The following is a 26,142-nucleotide window of genomic DNA, read 5'->3' as shown; positions in this document are numbered from 1 at the left end:
CTCACATGACTTGGCCAATCAATCAACTGGATGTCAAGTCAGCCTTTCTAAACAGCGACTTAAATGAAGAAATCTATCTAGAGCAGCCACAAGGATTTGTGATACCAGGGAAAGAAGATAAAGTATACAAGCTTCGTAAAGCCCTATATGGTCTAAAACAAGCTCCCAGAGCTTGGTATGAAAAAATTGATGGGTATTTCATGGAGTATGGGTACGTTAGAAGCTACAATGAGCCCACACTACATGTGAAAAGGGATGGTTCAGGTAATGTCATTTATGTCTGTCTCTACGTGGATGACATTATCTGTACATCCTCTTGTGACCAATTATCTCAGAGTTCAAGCAAGGCATGAAGACAACTTTTGAGATGACGGATATGGGGTCACTATCATACTTCCTGGGTCTTGAGGTTATTCAGACCAAGGAAGGGATTTTCCTATCACAAGAAAAGTATGCTAGAGCTTTGCTGGAAAAATTTGAGGTGCCAAAAGGCAAGCTTGAGATAACTCCGTTGAATACCAATGAAAAGTTGGCTTCTGATGATGGGGCTGACAAAGTCAATGAAGAAATGTATCGAAGTTTGGTTGGTGGGCTCATCTACCTAACACACTCCAGGCCAGATTTAGCTCATGCTGTAAGCATGATTTCAAGGTTTATGCAGAAACCTTCGAAGATCCATCTTGGAGCTGCTCGTAGAGTGTTGAGGTATGTTGCTAATACGGTTGACTATGGAATATGGTACAGGAAAACGCAAGCTCTTAAATTGGTTGGGTTCAGTGATAGCGACTGGGCAGGTTGTGTTGACGACCGAAAGAATGTGTTTGTCTATGTTTTCAACTTAGGGGGTGGTGCAATAGCTTGGAGTTCAAAGAAACAAGCTACTGTGGCTCTGTCCAGCACGGAGGCAGAATATATATCAGCCACAGGAGCAGCATGTGAGGCAATCTGGCTAAGAAGAATCTTAAATGATCTTGGTTTCAAACAAGAAGAGCCTACTGTAATTTATTGTGACAACAAATCGGCAATTCACTTGTCTAAAAACCCGGTGTTGCACAGTAGGTCCAAACACATTGAACTGAGGTATCACTTTATTAGGGAAATGGTAATGCAAAAGGAGATTGATCTTCAGTTCTGCAGCACTCATGATCAACTAGCTGATGTTCTAACCAAGAGTCTCACAAAAGAAAAGTTTGCATTCTACCGACAACAACTTGGAGTTATGGGTTTTGGATCAAGGAAGGGTGTAGAAAAGTAATCCAAACCCATGTGTCACAGGAAGTCCTGTTCTCATGCATGCAGTTAGGGGCAGTTCAGTATTTTCAGTATTTTCGTTTGATTATTATTTGAATAAGTTGTAACAGCTAGTTTGTTAGCTGTACCTAGTCTTTGGGTAGTTCAGTTTTTCCCGTTCTTTTTCAGTTATAAATAAGCCTTCATCTGGCTGCATGTAATCATCAGAAAAACTCCATTTCTATAATATACTTCCTGTGATCAACTGTGTTCATAGTTTGTGATCTTTTGTGTGATTGTTAGCTCTTTATACCAACATAAAGATCATTTACTTTACACATGTTTCTCTTCATATATTTCATTGTTCCTGTCAACCTCCTCACTTACAGATGAAGCTTTTGCCCTTTTTATCTTCATCATACATGCAACTTTCTCTATGTTCATTCATACATTCATACTTGATTTCTCTTCTCTCACGCTTAAAATTACATACCTACGCCGGTCACTTTTCTTTTAGAGAGATAAAGAGACTTAGAGACACAGCTGTTGCCCTGCTGTAACCGATGGCTTACCTGTCGTCTAAGGCGGCAGCAGATGGTGGCAGCGGTTGTCTATCTTTCTCATCTCTCTCTCGGCAGAGGACGGACGACCACGGTTCTCTATCTTCGTCGTATCTCTCTTTCGCTAGAAAGATGATATGCACGGTGGTGGCGGAACTATGCAGATCTCTCTATTTTAACCATCTTTCTCCTTTTTTTAATAGGTCAGATGCATATCCAAATGGAATACAAAGAGAGATAAATCAAAAGGATGGAGGGCGAGTGAAGATCTGAGCGGCAAGACGAGACTGGCGGTCGCCATGATTTGTCTACTCGGAATACGAGTTACAAGGAAACGGTGTGGAGTTGCAAATTTGCAATAGATGGCCGAAAACAAGTTGCCACAGAGGGTGGTTGTGGTGTGGACCTGGGGCGGTGATGGCCATGCAATGGCGGTTTGGTGGGAGTTGTGTTGGTTATCAAGACATTCACACAAAAGTTAAAGTGGGGTTTGTCATGTGACTAAGCGAAGTTCAGTTTAATATTTCTGTGAAGTCTGATTGAATTTAAAGGCTATTAGACGTGAACAAATGATAACACTACACTTTTCGATTTGTAGCACCATATTGTAATATATACACTAAGTAACATTAATAGTAGTATTGCAATAAATGGTGAATTTTAAAAAACAAGAACACTTTATATTTTATATTTTTATGTGTAATGTCATTGATTTTCATGTTATTTGTGTTGTGAATATTAATCTACAACCAAACAACTTATGTTTTTATATAATGGTGTAACAAGTACAACTAACTTAACTTACGTTTTGATATAATGGTGTAACAACTACAACTGACTCGCTATTTTTCATGTTTATGTATTGTGGGGGTTTGATCTTCAACTAAACATATATTATGGTAGCAAACATATCACAAACCTGCATAAGGCACACTATATCACAAAGGTTATAAAAACTAGTATATATATATATGAAAACACAAGCTTTTTATGCATCGTCTGTTGTACCTGTGGCTTACTGTGTTATCACCCCCCTCTTTACTTACTCATCCTTTATGCCATAAACATTCTCTCTCATCGCTCTTTGATGGTCGTATGTCCTCGCCCACTGTGTTCTGCATCGATTATCTGTTCTTCGTGGCGGTGGTACCTGTGGAATGTTACATGGTTGGTTACCATGTAATCATCATTGCCTATCGACTATTGTTGCTGTCTGTCTCATCGCCATGGATATACTAAGGATATTACCCCGTCAATTATCTCAAAAGATCCCCCATGAGATCGATTCCCACATTCAAAACGACACCTTGGGTAAGCATTTTCATTTCAAATTGATGATTTTTTGTTTTCAATTTCATTACTTCGGTTTTTGCCCAGCTTATTGTCAGTATTTATGTACTTTTATTTTTCATCTTTAGCAAGCACACTTTCAGATCAACCGTCAACTACTAGGTAAGTATTTGCTTCTGTATGATTTCAAATTGATGATTTTTTTAATTGTTGCTCATGTTTTCTTTACCATGATGTTCAGCAAAGCATTATTCAAGAAAAAACAACAGCTCTGTATTAGTTGTATGGAGGCCATCAAAGCTTTATTTATTTAAGTTCCAACTACCTGCTAAGTGATGTAAGTGGCATTGCACTCAAATTTTTATTTATTATTTCTTTTAGATGCTTCACTTGGATTGATGTTTCTTGAAAGTATGATTAGTAGGTTATAATGAGTAAATTAGCATGAAACAATTATGTTTGTGTTTAGAGATCTCAATATCTCATATGATTCTTGGAATGCTATACATTTACTACAATACTATCTCTGATAATTTTAGTAAAGTGTTTAAATTTCGTTTAGGGATCTCATATGTTTATTTCTTTAGTATCCACGGTCGAATTCCCTGTTTTGTTATACAACCTTTGACAAGAGAATTATGAAATGTTGGAACAAATTGGACTCGAGGTACTTCTATGTAATTTTAAAATACAGATATATTTTTTTCTAATTTTAAACGAAACCGCTAAACAGAACTTCAGAAACATATATATGAATAATTTATAAAACATGTTAGTATGCTCCTTTTGAGAATACAAGAATTAGTATGCTCTTTCTGTGAATGTAAGAATAGGGATGAGCAAATTCGGTATTGGTACCGAATCGGTACCAAAGTTTTGAGTTTTTGGTACCGGTCTTAAATATCGGCACCATCCCGGTACCATTTTCGGGATTGGGGTTTCGGTAGCGGTACCGTTCTCATCCCTATGTAAGAATGTATTAAAGTGGCTATAAAAGAACCAAAACAAATAAAAATCTACTAATAAAGCAAAATGATCAGCATGATTTATGATTTACAGTGTACCTTCTAAGCACAACCTTTTATTTAAATATGTATCTTTTTGTATAAAATATATAATTTATTAAGACTATAAATATCCTTAAATTAAGGTGGTTTTGTTTTATAATCCAATGTTGAAATCTTCCAAGCATGGATGCATCCATAGGTATTGATCTAGATTCCTTAAAATAATAATAACCATATGTCCAAAAGTTTTAAGTTATTTATTTTGAATATCCACAACTCATGCAACTTTTTCTTAAAACATTTTGAAAGGCCAAAAACATTGCATTAAACAATTTGGGAAAAAAAAGAGGAAACTGCATCAGAGGAGGAATCACTATTCTTTTACATTAGTGCTTGAAAAGAAGACAGGTCAGTGATTGTCAACAGAGCTACAAACACAGCGGATTACCAGCCAATTAATCAGCCGCACGGCCAGGAACAACCAAAAACCCACTTGCAATAACAAATTTAATTGGAAACAGAGCTAACACCAACAACACCCGACATCAAAACAGCACGCCTAAGAAGACAGAATCTGGATAAACCAGGTACTTCTCATATGTTTTTTTTAAATAAAGTACACTGTTAGCACGCCTAAGAAGATAAATCTGGTGTATGCTTCTTTTTATGGTTCTCAAATTTGAGTAGATCCTGCTTACTAAAACCGCCTTTTTTCATTGTTTTCAGATTGATCTCAATTTCTTTGATACTGAAAGTTCGTCAACTGCTTCTACAGTATCATGTTCAGATTCTACGTGTTCATCATTAGTTCAAACCTCGGATGCATCGTGTTCTGAAGGCAATCACTGTGGTTATAGTTTTCAGTATGGAGATGGTAGTGGAACATCGGGTAATTATGTCACGGATTTGTTGCATTTTGACACGATTGTGGGCCCTTCCGTGGTTGCTAACTCTTCGCCCTCCATTACTTTCGGGTGAGCTTCTTGTCACTTTAAATGTTTTCTTGCACTTGCAAGGTGATTTAATCATATAACGGGAGTCCAGGGCTGTAAACAAGCCGAGCCATGGTGGGATCGGGCTCAGCTCGTTTATCTAATAAGCTGAAATGTTGAGCTCGAGCTCGGCTAGTCAAAGCTCGTGGCTCGTCGAGCTGGCTCGTTTTATTTTTAAGAAAGTTTAAATTTATTTATTTTACACACATTGATATAGATAGAAACTGAATACAATATTTGCACTATTCACATAAGTTATATATGCACGTAACACAAAATTCTTAAACTACAGAATTCATAATTTATATATACGCATAGTGCAGAACTTTTAATATTTAGAACTGAAAATAATATTTGCAATATACACATAATGCACAAATTTTAAGCTACAGAATTCATAGACCATATATATTAAAAATTGGGTTAACTTTTAAACGAGCCAAACGAGAAATTTCAATGTTAAGAGAACTTTCAATATTCTTTTATCCTTTTTCTTTAAAAATTGTTATACGAGAAATTTCAATGTTAAGAGAACTTTCAATATTCTTTTATCTTTTTCTTTAAAAAAATGTTATACTACTAGTTATATAATATTTTTAGTGTGCAAATCCATATCATACATAAAAATGGGAGCTTTACAACTTTATTGGGGGGGTTTGGATGTACATTCTGAAAGCGATTATGCGACATTATAGTATTAGAGTCAGATAATTAATCATAAGAAAACGAGTTATTATTTATTTATACAAAGGACATGCGAACATTTTATTTAATTTTGTTCTAATTATAGGTGTAGCACACATCAAACAGGTAGTTTGACGAAACCAGAAAAGGCGATTGACGGGATATTCGGTTTTGGTCAACACAGCCTATCTGTCGTGTCACAACTCGCGTCACGAGGAATTACTCCAAATGTGTTCTCACATTGTTTAAAAGCCGATGGAATGGGTGGTGGCAAGCTTGTTCTTGGTGAGATTTTGGACCCAACTATGGTTTATAGTCCCCTTGTCCCGTCACAGTACGTATTATCTCTAATTGTTTCACCTGTTACAAAAAAAAATAAAAAATAATAATAAATGTGGGGCCCACATGGTTTTCTTAATTATACGATTTAGATAACACGTACGAAGTGTAATGGTTTCTTGGCTTTTTATTTAAAAATTACAGGCCTCATTATAATCTGGATTTACAGAGCATCACAATCAATGGGCAGATGTTGCCAGTTGACCCGACTATTTTTGTCACATCAGATAACCAAGGAACCGTTATTGATACTGGAACAACTTTGACTTTCCTTGTTGCAGAAGCATTTGAACTTTTTGTCAATGCAGTAAGCTTTATCTCTTCTTTTTGACTTTGTTGGTCAAACCTGTAATCATAATATTGACTTTCGTAATTGTAGATAAATTCGGCCGTTTCACAACTAACAACACCCGTAATCTCCAAAGGCACCCAATGCTACTTGGTTACATCAAGGTACCTTCCAAATGTCTTTTCTTTATTTATTTATTTTAATTATTATTTGTTGCCATTTGGACATCAAGTGATCATATTTGTCTTTATTGCCTCATAAACAGCATAACCAGCATTTTCCCAAATATTTCCTTAAACTTTGCTGGCGGTGCAGCCATGATCCTTAAGCCAGAAAACTACCTTGTACACGGAGACCCCGTTGTGAGTTTTTCTAGTATAGTGTCCTTATTTACCTAGTTTTTTAACAAGTTGTTGATATATGTGATCGGTTTGACCAAATGTGGTCCATTTTGACTTCTTGACTGAATTGATGGTTTCAGGAGGGAGGTACACCATGGTGCATCGGCTTCCAGAAAGGTCAAAACAGTGTGTCGATTCTTGGAGGTCAGTTAAATAAGTCTGGATTTGATATGTCAATAACATTTGTACTTTCATTAACATGTATTATTATACTAAAGAAAAATTTAGGCTATTATTTTGATAATATTTTATGGTCTATCAAAGAAACGAATTGGATGGACTGATTATAACTGTAAGCATACTTATATATATATATATATATAGGATCAGGATAACCTTTTTGAAATTGAGAACTATGAGAACTATTTTGGACCACAAAAAACCCAAAAATAAAAAAAATCATAAAATAAAAAAGAACACAAAAATCAAAAAAGTAAAAAAACCAAATTTCTTATTTTATCATCCCGGTTTCATAAAAAAAACTCGGTTTAGCTAAATTATATACACATATGTATACTATATACATATATGTACATTTACATGATTTTTTTGTACACATGTGTATAATTTAAGATAAATGATACTGTACATATGTGTATATTACGTAACTAAAGATTATATAAAACTATACATATGTGTATAATACGACGTTTTTTTTTAATTTTTTTTATTTTTTTCATTTTTTTAATGAAACCGGAATGAAATATAAGAATTTTGGTTTTTTACTTTTTTAAAATTTTTATTATTTTTTGTTTTATAATTTTTTTAAATATTTTTTTAAAGGTGTTTTTAGTGGTCCAAAATGGTTCTCAAAGTTCTCAATTTGCAAAGGGTTCTCTTAGGATCCTTACCCTATATATATATATACACCAAATGATGTAATAATACTTTACCGCGTTCTTTCACTTTCACATCTGGATTTCAGGTTCAAATGATGTAAATGTCTCCATAAGTGCAAGCAAGGATAAATTCAGAAATGCAGGGGAGTTGAGTGAAAACAGTTCATTAAGAACCTCTGAGTGTTCTTCAAGCTCTTTTACTCCATATAGTAGTAGTGGCGCTTGGTTCTTCACTCTGATAAAAAGTAAAAATAATCGTTGTTGCATAAATGAAAAAAAAAGACAAATAAAACAACACGGTTTGCAAGATTAACGGGTTTAGGGAAACGTAGACGCACGTAAAGGAGATAGTTCAATTTTTGTGATTTTTGAAAAAGAAGATATGTTTACAAGGAAATGTTAAGTACAACAACTAAAAAGATCAGAAACGTGGGCGCATTTGCTCTTTCAGAGTTTCAGGTTCAAGTTAAGGGGCCAAATTTTGGAGTGCAAAACTCAGTTTTTGGATCATTTTGTTCATTGGGTTTTTGATTTTGGAGTCATTAATGTCATTGTAGCAACACTCGTAACAATCAACACTATCAGATGATTTATTTTTGTCATTGCTGTATTCATCCCAAATTTCTTTTTTCTTAAAAACAAATTTCCACCTTAACTTTTTACATGTAAAGATTTGAACTCAAAATCTCATATTGTGAGAGCGGACACCATTTTACTAGACAAATAAGTCATGGTTGTTCATACCCATATAAGCAAGCTACTTGGAACTGATATGAACCACGGTACTTGAAGCTTCAACTATAAATACAGCCATCCATTTCATTTTTCTTTGCACATTAAATAATTACTTATCTCAATCTTAACAATTCTTTTTTCGTTCAATAATTTCTTAAAGATATATGAGAGCACATTCATGCTAGGGATGAGCAAATGGTACCAGGTACCGGAATTGAAGCATTTCGGTGCTGGTAACTTTTTAAGAAATTCGGGATCGAGAAATTTGGTATCGGTACCTGTAGAGTAATTACTGAATTTTTGCCTGAATTGATATCGTACTGGTACCAAGTTTTTGAAAAATTTGAGATTCGGAAATTCAAAATTGGTACTGGTTCGGTAATGAAGTTATTCCTATTAATAGTTCATTAATAGAAGACCTTCACTTTACTTCATACCGAAACGAGCTTTCTTTATGCTAATAAATAGAACATGGGTTATACATGCCTTTTTTCATCAATGTTTGGAAACTATCTCCAACACTCTAGTAAGCCTTCTTGAGACTGAATGTCAATATTTCATATTGATTTTGATGTTTCAGGTCTGACTCATCCAAAACGCAATCAAGGTAGAAACCCACCACTCCAGAAAACTCCCTTAAACTAGGCTTCAAACACGAGATCTCAATTCCAAAGCTTAGTCATCACCCTATTCAATTGAAAGAAAAATCAAAGGCTAGGTCCTACATAGAGGTGGGCAAACAAACCGGTTAACCGAACCGACCCGAAAATCAAATCGAAACCGAACCGGTTTGAAACCGATTATGTAGAAACTGGTTTGGAACCGATTGAAACCGGATGTTTGGAACTGGTTTGTAGTTTTCTCCCTCAAAACCGGTTTCAAACAGGTTAACCGAACCAAAACCAGTCAAAACCCGAACCGAAACCGATCGTAACATGGTAAGAAACCGGTTTCAACCCGAATCGAAACCGCATGAACCGGTTTTTACTTTTGTTGACCAAACCGAACCGGTTTTGAGTTTTAAACCGGTTTGTGCAAACATGTGAAAATTAAAATATATAAGATTTGATGTTTCATTTTGAGGAAAATTTCTATAGAGAGAATCCTAGAATCGTAGAAAAAAAATTAAAAACCTGAAATAACTCTTCAAATATTGTCTGGGAAGACACCTAGGTAATCGAGCCGATGAGATTCAAAAATGATTTGAATCTCGTTGGCTCAATCCACATTTTAAGTAATTTCGTCTTCTTCCGCCAAATTTTAAGCAATCCCGTTTGCTTCGTCCAAATTTTTGAAAAGAAATTGATGCAAAAACACATGAACGGAGGTCAAAACGTATAAATGGACGCCAAAATGCATAAACGGATGTCAAAACGCACAAATGAAGGTCAAAACGCATAAATGGACGTCGAAACGCATAAATGAATGTCGAAACACACAAAAAGACATTTTTGGGTATGTTTGGCAAAATTAGCTGTTAGCTGGAAGTTGAAGGCTGAAGGCTGGAAGCTGGTAGCTGTTAGCTGTAGCTTTTTAATATTTAGGTGTTTGGCAGAGTAGCAGAAGCTTTTAATAAAACTAGCTGGGTTCCCGCGTGGTGCGACGGAATGGGCGCACGACCTAACATCAACCGCATAATCAGTGTTGGTACATGATTCACCTGATGACAGTGCATACATAACCTGAATGTAGACGTGTAATTCATGGAAAAGCAGTAAGCTTGTAAATGATGTCGAAAATCAAGAAACAAAGCAGAAATATACAGTAATTTCAAATAAATAATTTTTTAAACCAATATATTTTGATATGAATCCATTTCTGAACATACACTGTTCTAATCTGAAACATGTTATGACCTAATTCTTCGACTCAAAAGCGTATCGACACGAATCGAACTAATTTAACCCTTTTTGTGTCGACTCTTTCTGACCCTAATTTGGTCTTACACATGACTCAAGTTCATCTGACCCGACTCCTAATTTGGTCTTACACATGAATCGAGCTCATCTGACTCGACTTTTTACCGATCCTACCCGATAATCACGTAGTATGTTAATTTTTTAAAATTAAAGAAGTATGACAATATCATATTCAAATTAAAGAGAATAAAATGCTCGTTTTTATGATGCAATTTGTTTAAAAAATTATTAACGTGTGAAAAAGTTATGGCTCCTAAAAAAGTCGTGGGGTAGTTAGTTTTGAATAAGAGTTGAATGTGTAACTATAATATAAATTAACAAAAGTTGATATAAGTTCAAGTACTAAACTTGTAAATTCAAATGTAAAAGCTTGTAGCTAGCTTTTTCTCAAACGCTACCAATACTAGCGCTTGAAAAAAGAGCTTTTTCTATCAATCTAAAAGCTTGAAGCTACTTCAACCAAACAAAGCTTTTTATTAAATATGAGTTTTTTCAAAAAAGTTTATAGCTTGAAGCTCCTAAAAGCTCATAAAAGCTCATTGCCAAACATACTCAAAACACAGATGTCAAAACGATAAATGAACATTAAAACGCATAAATAAAGATCAAAACGTATAAACAAATGTTAAAACACATACAGAGAGAAATTTCATTTTGGCTTTTTGTTGATTGTTAAAAGAAGATACATAAAAATATAAAAAACATTTTTTTATTATATTATAACAACTTTTTAAAAGATAAAAAGGCGACGGTCGGCTGGTGGTGTTCCACCAGACACTAGACATCTCATGCCCCATCTGACGTGGATCTACCTAATTTATTCCACATCACCTTTCTGTCCTGTACCCCTAACCCTTGGTTTTATTATTATTATTATTTCATTTCATTTCTATCCCGTCAGCCACCGTCGACGCCTCCGCATTCCGCCGCCTTATGGCAAGCCTCTGTTTCACTACTCAATTTAATATACCTAACAATGACGTCATGTCATTCAACCTCAATACCACCACCAAAAGGAGACCTTCCGTCTCCGCCAACGTCTCCAAATCAAAGTCAGAGATCGATTTCTTATCTTCGACGGATGCCACGTCAATAACTGCTGTGTTGCAGACGCGAGAAAAACCACCGACGGTGATTAAAGTGTCTCCGTCTTCACTTCAGTACGAAGCAGGCATGTTAGGAGCCGTACCGGACCATAAGGTGGAGGTAGGCAATGCTGCGTTGACTGAGATGGAGTATTTGACCAATATTTTATCGTCGAATCGAGTTTACGATGTCGCCGTTATCGCTCGCGCCTAAGCTTTCCGAACGTTTGTGAAGGGGTATGCACCCGCCTTAACATCGAGCGGGGCGGGTCAACCCACAAGATATAGACAAGAGGCTTGAAATCAGGATGTCATGAAGACACAAAGCCAAAACCTATGCGCAAGCGCATGAAACATCTGCGCGTGGCGCATATCACATATGCACACAACACACACATTTAGTGTGAGAATAAAGAGAAGACCTTGCGCATCCCCAGGATAGGCGCATAAAGGCCGCGCGTAAGCGACACACAACAAATGAGACAATAGTCTAATCCAAATCAGGATAAGGACAACCATGATTGTACTCATCAGACAACCTTCCAGAAGGTATCTTTTAAGGAATAAAGAATGTGCTGATGTTGACAGCTGCCAATGAAGGGTGGACAACTCAGCAAAGCCCATGTGCCACCGCGTGATGGCACATGGGTCAGGTGAAATACCTTGGTCAGAGAATAATCAATGAAAAAGCACCAGGTGTCCTAAGTACACGTGGCACGAAGCAATAGGAGGAGGCCAAAAAGGCCCTAATTGGGTCTGAGCCCAATCATTGGAAACCCTAATACTATAAATACCACACCACCTCCACAGTTGGAGGCAGACAAGAAAATATATTCTAAGTCATTTACTCATTTTCACATCCTGATTATCCTCTCCTACAATATCTGATTCTCACACCGGAGGGTTACCCCAAAGAGGACCCCTTTGTCCCTTTCTGAGGGGTAAGCTCACGGTGCTGTTCGTTTTGTAGGTGGAAGAACTCGTATCTCGGAAAACCATCGGTGATATAGCACACTCGTACCCGAGGAACGTTGATCATATACAAGTAAGTCGATACACGCTTCTTCATTGGCGCCATCATCTGTTACAACGGCAACAAAACCACTATTTCATCAATTTTCTCTCTGAAAATCTTCACCATGGTTTCCGGTGTTCGAAACAACGATCAAGTTCTGGAGGATAATGAGCTTGAGGATGTTAATGAGGGACATCAGGTTCTGAGGGCGCCGCGTGACACTGCGCGCACCACCAGTAACCATCCCTTCAACACAACACCTCATAGTCAAACTGAAACTCCCCCAGACGATCTCACATTCCAAAATCTGACTGGTACAAAACAAAAAGGACCAATGGGCCCGGAAGTTGAAACCAATGACCCTAAAGAATGGCTCATAAACGAACAACGACGTTTAATGGACAAATACAATGAGTTGGTAAAACACAAAAAGTTGGCCGATTTAACACAAAGGCTCGCATTTGATAAACAAACCATTCAGGGAACAACATAAAAGACGCGCGCGCTGAAAGACGGTCATTCTGTTCACACCGAACAAGCTGATATTAGTGATGAGGAAGAGGTGCACAGCATGAAGAAGACGCGAGATACTCATGCAGGAGGTTCACAGCTTCGCGCACACGTGCACATAGCACCTGGAGCCAAAGCTGATACGGATTTATACACACCATACAACCCACAAGCGAAAGGGCAAGTGGACGTAACCACACCATATAGGCCAGCCATCTTGGTAAAACATTCAAAATTCGCTGAGCGCATTGCGAAGGCTTTCAACACAAAACCAAGATGCCAAGTGGTTTAGGCAAGTACGATGGTACAACAGATCCAGATGATTTCTTACAAGGTTTTTATAACACTGGAAACTTAGAAAGCTGGACGAATCCAACATGGTGTCACATGTTTGCTCGCTGCCTCATGGGTGCAGCGCGTGTCTGGTTTGAAAGCTTGCCGACAGGACAAATCGATGGGTTCGAAGAGCTATTCGAAAAGTTCCAGGCTCACTTTATACAGCAGCGCAGACACACGCGCGACCCCGATGACATCATGCACTGCGTACGCAGGAATGATGAAACCATTGAAGACTACATAACTCGTTTCAATCAGGAATCTCTTGTAATTGGAGGCATCACTGAACAACTCTTGCGCGTGGCCTTTATACAAGGTGCGCGCAGTGATCAACTCCGCAGAGCTCTCGTGAGCAGAGAAGGCATGCCAACCACTTGGGCTAAGCTTATGGAAGCATCGCGAGTCTTCGCGCGAAATGAAAAACAAATTGCCCAAGATAGAGCAAGAGATAAAGGGCATCAAACAGAAGCACCACGCAACAATGAAAGGAGGGGCAAACAAAACTCCGTATGGTCCAGGTTGCAACAAACCAATTATTCTCCCGCAGGAAAGCAAGCGCAACAAAGTTCACCCCAACCCCAAAAAGACATTCTTAATCGCGGAGAAGGTGACAAGAAGGAAGGCGGCAGAGAGCCTAACAGACCTCTACCAAGAATATGAACTCCCCTCACCAAAACGCCTTCGCAAGTGTTAAGCACAGAGAATGTCCAGTTTAAAAACCCCAGGCCATTACTCCATAAGGGACCACCAAACAGTGGCAAATATTGTGAGTTTCACAAATCTACATGGCACAACACCGATGCATGCCATCATTTGAAGGATGCGATCGATAAAGATGTGAAATCAGGCAAGTTGGCTCACCTGGTAAAAAATCCAAGACCAGAGAACGAACAACCAGACGGAGCCTCAGCCAGTAAAAAATTCAAAAGAATCTGTGTAGCTGAAGGAAGAAGGCAAGGGAAAGGATCGAGGAAGAGAAGCGCGCAAATCCAAGGGGATTGGCGCGAGCAACAAGTAATCTTTCCAAGAATCAGAGGAGGCCCGTCTATCAGCAGTCCTCTAGTCATCACTGCACACATCGCTCATTATGAGGTGTCAAGAGTCCTGGTGGACACCGGTAGTGAGTCAGACATCATGTATGAGCAATGTTTCAGGAAGTTGGATCCAGCAGACCAAGCAAGGCTCGAAGTTGTGAGTGCACCAATCTCGGGTGTCTCAAATGAAATTATTCACCCCTAGGTCAGATACAATTCGAACTAACTATGGGGGATGAGAAGCACAAGCGAGCTGAAATTGTCAACTTCCTGGTCTTGCCCACCTTTTCTTGCCATAGTATGATCTTGGGTAGAGGAACGATTGCCCAATTCAACGCCATACCGTCACCAGCGCATGGCGCGTTGGGGTTCTCAACACCAACAGGAGTAACATTTGTGTACCGAGATCATTTATGCGCAGTAATAAGTATACCTCGAGAGGGGAGAATAAAGCTTCCAGTGGCAAACAACGCGCCAGAGGAATGGATTCTCAACCCAAAATTCTCAGAACAAACAATCACAATCGGAGCTACGATATCAGATGACACAAGAGTGAGAATGAAAAGATTGCTCACAACGTATATGTCAGTCTTACCGTGGCAACATTTTGATATGACTGGGGTTCCGCGAGACCTGGCGCAGCACTCTCTTAACACATTCAAGTCCGTGGAGCCAATTGCTCAAAAGAAAAGAGTCATGGGAGACGAGAAGACAAAGGCCATGAATGAGCAAGTAGAGGATCTACTGCGCGCGAATATCATTCGCCCAATACGATATCAAACATGGGTAGCCAATCCTGTGATGGTAAAGAAGAGCAATGGGTCATGGAGAATGTGCATTGATTTCAAGAACCTCAACAAGGCGTGTCCAAAAGATTGTTACCCCCTCCCAAACATTGACATGAAGGGGGACTCTGTGGCGCCATTTAAGCTCAAATGTTTCCTGGATGCCTATAAGGGCTATCACCAAATTCAAATGGCACCACAGGATGAAGACAAGACTGCTTTCAGAACTGACAAGGGTGTTTTCTGTTACACAAAAATGCCCTTTGGTTTGAAGAATGCAGGAGCCACTTACCAAAGACTCATGGATACAATTTTCAACGAGCAGATTGGAAAAAACTTAGAAGTCTACATGGATAATTTGGTGATTAAAAGCAGGGAGGAAAAACAAATGCTCAAAGACATCGAAGAAACCCTTCGGCGCCTAAAGGAAGTAAACATGAAGCTCAACCCGAGCAAATGCACATTCGGCGTAGAAGAGGGGAAATTTCTCGGCGTAATAGTCACCAAGGATGGTTTCAAGGTAAACCCAGAGAAGGTGGAGGCTATCCTCGGCGTGCCCTCACCATCCACCATGAAGGAAGTTCAAAAGTTGAATGGTAGATTGGTATCAATTAACAGGTTCCTAGCAAACAATGCAAGCAAATCTACCCCATTCATTAACACATTGAGAAATTGCTTAAAGAAAAGCCAATTCAAGTGGACGCCTAAGGCCGAGCAAGCTTTCAGTGAGATAAAAGAATGTCTGATAAATCTGCCTGCGCTCACAGCTCCATACCTGGTGAAACTTTAACGTTGTACCTGTCAGCAGGAGAGCGCGCCATTGGCGCAGTATTATTGGTGGATCGCAAGGGAATCCAAACACCAATTTATTATGTAAGTCGGGTGCTGACAGATCCTGAGACGCGCTACACCATCATAGAAAAGTTAGTTTATCACTAACGCATGCGTCGCGCAAGCTTCACAGATATTTCAATGGTCATCCTATTGAAGTCCTGACTGATTACAACATCCAGCAAGTCTTGCGACGTCCCGCGCTCTCAGGAAGGCTGACAAAATGGGCGCTGGAATTAGGGGAGCACACGATCACCTATAAGCCTCGTCCAACAATCAAGGGACAAGTCTTAGCTGATTTCATCGCAGAAATCCCTGAAGGAAAAGTCGAAGAGGCTCAGCGCGAAGTAGACCCTCCGCAAGCCAATAATGAAGAAAGCGTTTGGAGATTATTCACTGATGGAGCTTCAAACAACGAAGGGTCCGGCGCAGGCCTCAAACTGGTGGATCCAGAAAATCATGAGTATACTTACGCAATCAGGTTGGATTTCAAGAGCACCAACAATGAAGCTGAGTATGAAGCCCTGCTGGCTGATTTGCGCATCGCGCACAAGTTCGGAGTTAAAAAGCTAGAGGCTCATGTAGATTCATACCTGGTAGCAGCACAAGTCAATGGCTTTTATGATGCCAAGGAGAACACCATGTCTCTGTATCTAGAACAGACAAAGAAACTCACCGAACAATTTGACTTTTTCAGAATCATACACATTCCGCGCAGTGAAAATAAGTCTGCCGACGCGCTAAGCAAGATGGCATCAACCAGCTTCGATCATTTTGGCAAAGATGTCAGGGTGGAAGTAATGAGCAACCCGTCAGTGGGAGCGAAGTCTGTTCTTGTAATTCATACAACACCTTCATCATGGATAACTGCAATAATGGAATTCTTGAAGGAGGGAAAGGTACCAGACGATCGCGCACAGGCGAGGAAGATAAGACACAAGTCGCAGAACTACGAAATGCTCGATGGTACGTTATACCGACGCTCTTATCTTGGACCACTCATGAAATGCCTATACGCTGAGGAAGCAAGCTATGTGATCAGAGAGATACACGAAGGAATCTGTGGAATACATGCTGGCCCGCGCATGGTGATCGCCAAGGCAATGAACGCAGGTTACTATTGGCCAGGCATGTACTTGGACGCGTTAAAAGAGATCCAAAAATGCAAAGCGTGTCAGAGCTATGCGCCAAATACCATGCGGCCAAAGAACAACTTGATTCCGGTGACCTCTGCATGGCCTTTCCACAAGTGGGCAATCGATATTGTGGGTCCCTTACCACAAGCGCCAGGGCGAGTAAAGTTTTTGGTAATGGCAGTAGACTATTTCACAAAATGGGTTGAAGCCAAGCCACTGGCAAAAATCACAGCCGAGGCAATGAAGCAATTTATTTGGAGCCACATCGTATGCCGTTTTGGCCTGCCCATGGAAATCGTGAGCGACGATGGCAAACAATTCATTGACAGGAAGATATCCAGTTGGTTCAAGGAATTGCACATCAATCAGGTCTTCACTTCAGTATACCACCCTCAAGGGAATGGCCAAGTGGAACGCGCGAACCAAAGCTTGCTGAATGGGCTGAAGAAAAGGTTGGAGGGAGAGTCCCATGCATGGGTCGAAGAGTTACCTAATGTCCTATGGGCGCACAGGACATTAAGCAAAACCAGCAATGGCGAGTCCCCGTTCAGCCTAACCTATGGAACAGAGGCTATGATTCCAGCAGAGATTGGATGCCCATCCTATAGAGTGCTCATGATGAGTAAGACGGATAACGAGCAAGAAAGGAGGTTGGATCTCAATTTACTTGAGGGACGCAGAGAGGCGGCTATCATCAGTGAAGCCAAATACAAGAAAAAGCTAGAAAAATACTACAATCAGCGCGTGAAAGAATGCCACTTCAATGTCTGGCTTAAACGTGAAGATCTTCAGCCGGTAAGCACACAATTAACTTATTATATTGACTCAATTTAGGTCATGATAACTAGTATTTTACCCGTCCGGTAGACGGGAAAATTAACGCTGGAATATGACGACTACCTTAATTCAGTAATGAAATAAGAAATTTACAAAATAAATGCACTTAAAGAGATCAGAGTATACTTGAATTGCTTCCTAAACAAAAATCGTTTTGTATATGACCAAAGTACACCTTATTAACATCAACTATTACTTTTGATTACAAATTAATTTAAACCATTATAATAACAGGTCCACTTATACATTAAAAAAAGATCATTATCTCAAACACCGAATTTCAATCAAACGTTGGAATGTCTGAACAGTTATCACACCTGATATGATGAGCATGAGCTTGTGTCTAGGAAGGGAAAAAGTTTATCATTTCATTCTTTGATAGGCCAAGCTCTTTGCATTACAAAAGACCCTGCCCCTAATACCTTATAAACAAACATACAACAATTATAAATACAATTTACTTAATCTTATATATATGTATACATAAGACTGCAAAGTGAAAGACTTACCAATTAATAATCCCTGTAATCGTGTTTCTCTCACCAGTATGTCCCGCATAGGCTGAGGTTTTGAACTTGAGCATGATCCCGTTTACGGGTTAATTTTTACTTGTCAACGAAAACCTTTTGACTCGTTAATACTAAAATTCCAACCAGTTACCGTAATTTTGACCCATTAATAATTAAAAAAAATATTACCCTTACCCGTTTCCGAATTAATTTTTACTCGTGAATTTAAACCTTTTAACCCGTCTTTTGAGAACACAGTTTCGACACATATCGTCAATAATACCAAAGCTTTACATGTTACTGGAAAAATTTTGACCCGTGTATAACGAACATTGTTATGCCCCGTAACCCATTAGTAATACCAAATTTCTAGCTCGTTACCTGGATAATTTTGACCCATGAATAATACACACACAAACACACATGACAAATGTATTACCCATTGCTGGTGGCCAGTTATTTTAATGTCATAAAGAGTATAAGTATCTTTTCTTTTGGTTAAAACAAATGCATTAATAGAAAAAGGTCGGATGAATAGGTCAAAAAATCATCTTAAAATGTACAAAACTTCCTAAATTACATAATTAATACTCAAATAGAATTTGTGGGTTGGTTAAACCAGCCCGGACCTGCTTTAAACCACTAAATATTATTTTGTTTTGCCTGCCGGCCACCTATTTTTGCCATCCCTACCCAGTATCATCTTAATTAAGAGAAAACTAACTTAACTTAGAGATAACACCTGAGGAAAGAATCCACTTCAACAGCTCGTGCATTAGGAGCATTCACTGAAGTAAAATGCAACTTATTTTGAAGCTGCTGCCAACTCATCTTCATACAAAATCACCTGTTAGCATACAGTTTAAGTTTGATTATAAAAAGAGAAAGATGCGAGAAGATACAATATTTATATGCATAACAAACCTCGTCATAGATGTGAATATGCACTTTTGATTGCAATGTAACCACATTAACTTGTTCCTCACAATCCCCCTTTTAAGAAACAGTTTCCCTCAGACTATTCCTTTGGTATTTTGATAATCAATAACAACCATCATAAAAAATCATTATGTGATGCATAGCAGTCAATGATTCCAACAATTTAGGGTACATATGTAGTTGGTCACAAGATATCTATGTGTAGGCAAGTCTTGTTTTTTGTTTGCATCCTCGGGTTTGAACCTTTAAAATTTTGAATTCCATCAAACGGGGGTCATTAACACACCTTCCCTGTTTGTCAAATACAAACATAAATTGTATCTTCCTACCAGAAGCTTATTTGAAATCTGCACTGTGACCAAAATACCCTTTGCAGTCATACATGAAATATTGACCTTTATCAAAAGGAAACTTGACTTGCATTCTGATCCAAATTAACCGAAACAGTGTATTCCAAAACTGGCCCCTACTGACCTGAAGTCAAACTTTAGCCCATATTATGATCTACTCGCTTCGTCTTCCCATTTTTCAACTCGTTCTGTACTGTAGCATAAAAGATAACGTGACATTGATAAAATGAAAATTAAAACCTGTAACTCACTTTATCCCATTGCCCGTAAATCGTTCAGTCCCTTATCTCTTTAACTCGTTACCAATTAGCAATTAACATACCAGATTTGAAGCAGCCTAGCCAACAGCAGCACAAAAATTGTTCTTAACCTTGTAATTAAGAAAACTGACTTTTTAAGGAATCGTAATAAAGTGGAGTTAATTCCCAAAACTATGGTAACAAAAACAGGGGAAAAAAACTTATAATCAAATATGATTTGAGAGACAGCATCCTCTAGCTACAGCTTGTTGCCAAAATCACATCTATAATCCTCCATCCTTCGATCCTTGATCACAATAAGCAGATTATAAAATTCCTCGCTAATGAATCTCTCTCAGAAACAGAAACAACAATATGTAATCTTCTACGTGGATTTGGTTTAAATAATAAACAAATTAAGGGAAATTGATATACATACCTCGTCTTGGGCATTGAAGTGGTGATTACATATTGACCGATAGCATCCACAATCGATATTGATCAGAAGGAGAAGAATCTCGTCTCCTTTGAACTGTCAACAAATCAAACGTAAAGTTCAAAGTTAGGGAAAACAAACTCAACAATAATGAATTGAACGTAATTGAGAGGACGACTAACTCGAAATCCAGCAACCAAATATTTTATAATTAATCGAAGCTATTAATTAATTTTAACGGAAAGGAAGATGGGGATGACGAACCCCTGAAATCAGAACTGATCGGTTTTTGAATAGGATGGAAGAGGGCGACGTGACCTCCCTGTAACCTATTATTATAAAGTGAGAAAATTGTAACCACCCAGAAAACCGCTACATCAATATTAATGGTCGGTATTTTCTATGGCTCAGATTGAAGTTCACTCTTCTCTGGCCATATAATATATAATTTTATATATTTCTTTTTCCTTCATTCCAATTGAAAATGGTTCAGTTATAGTGTTCGGTGTTTTAATTTCCAAGCTAGGGCTGTCATAACATGTCAGCCACGATAAGACACGATGACCTATTGTACTAAACACGAACACGACACGATAACTAATCGTGTCGTATTTTCCAAACACAGACACGGACCTGTTTAGTAACAGGTTAACCTGTTAAGACCTGTTTATACATACAATGAATAATACATATTTAGTGAAACAAAAAATTTCAAAACAAGTATAAACGTCTTGATAAATACATAATTCATAACATATTTGAAACAAAAAACCACAATCCTTAACATACTTGAAACAAAAACCATAGAAGCAAATCATAACATCCATTAAAAATATAATAGTGGGTTCTGACGGACAATAGTGAAATGTTGTATATTTATGTCTATATTGGTTTAGGACTTTAGGAGTGTATATATATATTTTTTAAAATTTAAAATCTACACATGTTACTAAAGTTTAACATGTCTTTAACCTGTTAGGACACGAATTTTAACATGTTTTAAACATGTCGACCTGTTTTAAGACATGAAACTTGTTAAGCTCAAACCTGTTAAAACCCGTGTCGTGTTAACAGGTCTGTGCCATAAATTCATCATCATCATCATCATCATTATCGTACTCAGTATATCCCGCCAATAGAAAAGCTATGGTAGGATCTGAGGAGGGTAAGATGTAGACAGCCTTACCTCTACCCCATAGGGATAGAGAGGCTGCTTCCGGTGAGACCCCCGACTCGATAGTAGTTTGCATCAAGCCTTGGACATAAGGCACATAACACTCAATCATCGGGTAACCGGCTGATTGGTGCATGTACCCTTGTCTTTCGGCTATCAACGCCACCACATGATGCCTGATTAACCTTCCGCCACTTTTAACGTTATTTTCACGAGATTAGTAAAATAAGGTCAAAATTAGTGCAATTTCACTTTTGCCCACCCGATGTTCACACATACATACATTATATGCGCGCACCGCAAGTGCCATAAATTGACATCCCTATTCCAAGCTCAAGTATGAAGCTTTGAAGCTGAAATATGCCGGTTCCAAGCTTGGTTATGATGTTCCAAGCAATGTTATAAACAGTTGCAACATAAGTTTAAATGTTCGAAACTAGAAATGAAGGTATAAATGATGGAACTAGAGTATAATTGGAATAACATAAAAATATTCGGTTCGGTTAAATTCGGTTAACGGAGACACGTAAACTGTAACCAAAGCCGTAACCGTCGGTTTTGTTTCGGTTAGGGTTAATTTCTGTTTTTGGCTTCGATTTTACTCAACCCTAGCTTATTGACCTAAAAGTGAACTCTAATTATTCATGTTTAATGTCAAGCTTATTAATAGAGTTGTAAAGTTTTAAATTGTTAGCATGTTTTCTGTTAATGCTTATGAAATTATAGTAAAAGTCTGTTGTTTAACTTGCTAGATGATAATTGAGTTTGCAGGTATTCTCATTCAAGCTTCATGGAGCATATAATATGATGGCAAAACTCCCAAAAGAACAGCTGGCAAAGGGTGTCATATGCTCGTCTGCTGGTAATCATGCTCAAGGAGTTGCATTAGCAGCCAAGACACTCGGATGTGATGCTGTCATTGTCATGCCAGTTACCACACCTCGGATTAAGGTTTTGCACCTTTGCTTCATAATTCGTGATTATATGTAACCAATCCAGCCTTTATATAGAGTTATAGACATTATGGTTATTTTATTGTTGAATGATGTGTTTAGTGGGAGTCGGTTAAGAGATTAGGTGCAACAGTTGTTCTTGAAGGCGATTCGTATGACGAAGCTCAAGCATATGCTAAAAAAAGAGCTGAAAGTGAGAACCGAACTTTCATAACTCCTTTTGACCACCCAGATGTTATAACGGGCCAAGGAACCGTTGGAATGGAGATCGTCCGCCAAATGCACGGTCCAATTCACGCCATATTTGTGCCTGTTGGCGGTGGAGGTTTGATAGCTGGTATTGCTGCCTACGTGAAGAGAGTATCACCAGAGGTTGGTGTGTTTATTCTTGGCCTTACCCAAAATTTTATTATGACATAAGTGGGACCCATGCAGGTACGGATTATTGGAGTCGAGCCTACTGATGCAAATGCAATGGCTTTATCATTACATCACGGGCAACGAGTAGTTCTTGATCAAGTGGGAGGCTTTGCAGACGGTGTTGCGGTTAAGGAAGTCGGTTTGGAAACCTTTCGGTTATGCAGGGAATTGATCGATGGTGTGGTTCTTGTCAGTCGTGATGCCATCTGTGCATCCATAAAGGTGCCCCCCTCCTCTCTTCTGTTTAAATATTCTGTAGTTTCTTCACTTTTCCTAGTTATTTTTATCTGTCATTGTAAGCAGATGCAGATAAACTTGTAATTTTAAATCTGCTAGTAGGCTTGCAAACAAACTGAACGAACAGAGCTGTTCTTGTTCGTTTGTTTAACTTTAACTGAACAAATGATCGAACACGAACAATTAAATGAACAGGGTTTTCTTGTTTGTGTTTGTTCGTTAAGAAAATGAACATATTTGTGTTCGTTTAGTTTCGTGAACAGTATAAGCGAACGGTTCATGAACGAACATAATTGAACATAGATGAAAACATAGCTGAACTAAGACCAGTGAAAAGTATTGTGAAGAACAATGGGACAAAAATTATTAAATAAATTAACATGCATAAATGAACAAACTTAAAAACATGCCTAAGACCAGTTAAAAGTATTGTGAAGAACAATGGGACAAAAGTTTTTAAATGAATATATTAACCAACGTAAATGACCAAAAATAAACGCAAACTAACACAAACGATTTTAATGGACAAACGTAAACGAACATAAATGAACAAAATATCTTGTTCATATTTGTTCGTTTGCTAAATGAATGAACTTTCTGCTGAATGGTTCATGACATGTTCACTGAACATTTGGTTCGTTTACAGGCCTATCTACCAGGAATAATCAGTTTAAAATGAACATTCTAGCTGCATTATAACAAATTTCAGTTTAGATTCGCGTTGGGTATACCTTCATTTTTATTAATTATAAAAGTGTTTTTGGTGTAGGACGTGTTTGAGGAAAAAAGGAGCATTTTAGAACCATCAGGTGCACTTGCGCTTGCTGGAGCCGAAGCGTACTGCAAGTTCTATAATAAGGATATAAATGTTGTAGCTATAACCAGTGGGGCCAACATGAATTTTGATAGATTAAGGTTGGTAACCGAACTTGCAAATGTTGGTAGACAACGGGAGGCTGTACTCGCAACTTTCCTGCCTGGAGAACCTGGAAGTTTTAAACAATTTGCTGACCTGGTCAGTTTTTTTATTTGTTAAAATTTTTAATATAAACAACCAACGTTATTTAATATGAATATTAATAATTTGTGCTGGCAGGTTGGGAAGATGAATATTACCGAGTTCAAGTATAGATATGAATCTGAAAAGAAACCAGCTCTCGTCCTATACAGGTAAGCTTTTTATTTTATTTTTTCTTATATCCCTAAGAAACAGTTATTTAAGGGTGTGTATAAAACTGAAATAACCTATCAAAGTATAAAGCTTGTATACAAAGATACATAATTCATAAAAAATAATTGTAAAGCTCGTCATCAAATGGTGAGTTGGCGGTCGGCCCTATCATTTGTTAAAACTTAAACACAAGAAGAGTGATACATTCTTGAAGCAATGAAACCGTGTTTGTATATGAACTAGTATTTACACCCGTGTTGCGGTGGATGTGTAAAACAATGTATTTGCATATCCACTTCACTCGAAAGCATGAAGTTATCACCACCACCGCCTTCCTTCGTCATCCCCTCTCCTGCAGTCAGTACCTTACGTTAACCATTAAGAAAACTGGACAAAAAGTAGACATAAAAACGTTGAACCACACACGCTCATTGCATCGTGTTAACACACAAAAAATAAACCGAAACATAAAATATTTAAAAAAAATAGCTAAGTCAACTTAATATCTACGCGTTGCGATGTGGCTGTTTAACGGGAAAATAGACGAAATGTTAAACCACACACATGTGTTGTAGCAGGTTAACTCGTTAAATTCAAACGTAAACGTTAAACAAAAAAAGTAAAGGATGAAAAGTATAAGACACCAAAGTTGATATTGGAAAAATATATTTTGTGGTATACTTGTAGAATATGAAAAAGTTTAGGGACCAAAAGTAAAAAAATAAAAATTATATAAAAATGAATATTACATGATACAAACTTGGATGCATAATGTATAAAACACTAATGCATGTTTCTCCTACTTTTATTATTATATAAATTAGTGTGTTGATTCGAACTCTATAGAGTAAACATACCTACTAATCAACTAATGAGGAGGCCCAAAGCCTCCAATAGAGCTAGGGCTATCCAAACTGCTCGCCGCTCGTTCGTCGTTCGCTCGAATTTTGCTCGAAAAATGCTCGTTCGATTTCGGCTCGGTTTGGAAGTGAGCCGTTCGGCTCAGTTCGGTTTAAAAGCAATCCAAGCACGAGCAAAGCCTCGCTCGGTTTGGTTCGGTTTGTTTTGCTCGAATTATTTTTTATTTATTAGTTTTATATATAAACTTTATGTATATATATAAAAGTATACTATTTTTTAAAGTTTTTAAAATTTTCCTCTTTTGTGTTGAATTCAAAGTTCAAATTTAAACCATAGCCACTCGTTTTATATATGTTTTGTTGTTAATTATGAGTTTTATACATTTTAAAGGTGAAAGTTTAGACAATTTAGAGTTGAAAGTCTTGAATTAATGATATTTTGAAGTTTTAAAAATTTAGAATTGTAAACTTTGTACGAAATCAAGCAAAACCAAACCGAACCAAGCCGCTCGGTTTCAAAACCAAACCAAGTTCAAGCATAAAGATATTGCTCGTTTCTTTAAATTCAATCCGCTCGGTTCGGCTCGCTTTCAACCAGTATGAGCATGCCCGCGTTCGGTTCTGTTCGGTTCGTGAACAGCCCTAAATAGAGCTGACCCGAACCCATTAGATAAAAGTTAACATACCTAATAATGTACTCCTATAACAAAAGCATACCAAACACCATCAAATATTGATTTCCATTCATAGTATACATCTCTTTTCATGAAACCATACTCATCTTACAATATGAACATTACTTACAATAAACCCTGTAACAAGGACAAATACATGGGCATCCATCATGATTTGCCCATAAAACAAGTTCAAACATCCAAATATAAACAAAACCATAAAACATATGAAACATCATGCACACCCCATCAAAGATCTATCAACAAGTTGTTGACTAAACCTTGAAACATAATGAAGTCCCACAACCAGTTCCGTGATTGCGATT

The 26,142-nt window shown here is 37.9% G+C and overlaps 1 protein-coding gene and 1 pseudogene across 2 annotated transcripts; both read left to right on the top strand.

The window, feature by feature from the left end:
* Positions 1-4,785: 4,785 nt before the first annotated feature.
* On the top strand, positions 4,786-7,033 carry LOC143551223 (aspartic proteinase nepenthesin-1-like). Its single transcript, XM_077041696.1, has 7 exons — positions 4,786-5,061; positions 5,870-6,048; positions 6,247-6,409; positions 6,482-6,555; positions 6,657-6,753; positions 6,873-6,936; positions 7,011-7,033. The coding sequence occupies exons 3-7, from the start codon at positions 6,293-6,295 to the stop codon at positions 7,031-7,033; spliced, it is 375 nt and encodes a 124-aa protein (XP_076897811.1). The 5' UTR covers positions 4,786-5,061; positions 5,870-6,048; positions 6,247-6,292.
* A 4,006-nt stretch (positions 7,034-11,039) lies between these two features.
* On the top strand, positions 11,040-24,290 carry LOC143551206 (threonine dehydratase 1 biosynthetic, chloroplastic-like; annotated as a pseudogene). Its single transcript, XR_013138463.1, has 7 exons — positions 11,040-11,595; positions 17,769-17,812; positions 22,273-22,452; positions 22,557-22,826; positions 22,890-23,096; positions 23,881-24,126; positions 24,208-24,290. The product of XR_013138463.1 is annotated as a threonine dehydratase 1 biosynthetic, chloroplastic-like (transcript).
* The last annotated feature ends 1,852 nt before the right edge of the window (positions 24,291-26,142 follow it).

This window comes from Bidens hawaiensis, unplaced genomic scaffold (genome assembly GCF_021521415.1).
Source record: "Bidens hawaiensis isolate Kalapana, Puna unplaced genomic scaffold, B.hawaiensis_p1.1 tig00016274_1, whole genome shotgun sequence".
Lineage (NCBI taxonomy): Eukaryota > Viridiplantae > Streptophyta > Magnoliopsida > Asterales > Asteraceae > Bidens > Bidens hawaiensis.
Note: the sequence above shows the minus strand (reverse complement) of the source record. Positions and strands in the feature narration are given on the sequence as shown.

Excerpts from the sequence above, each read along its gene's own strand:
- LOC143551223 (XM_077041696.1), top strand. The coding sequence starts at position 6,293 with ATGTTGCCAGTTGACCCGACTATTTTTGTCACATCAGATAACCAAGGA. Across the intron at positions 6,410-6,481 it reads TTGAACTTTTTGTCAATGCA|ATAAATTCGGCCGTTTCACA; the intron begins GTAAGCTTTATC and ends TCGTAATTGTAG. Across the intron at positions 6,754-6,872 it reads TTGTACACGGAGACCCCGTT|GAGGGAGGTACACCATGGTG; the intron begins GTGAGTTTTTCT and ends TGATGGTTTCAG.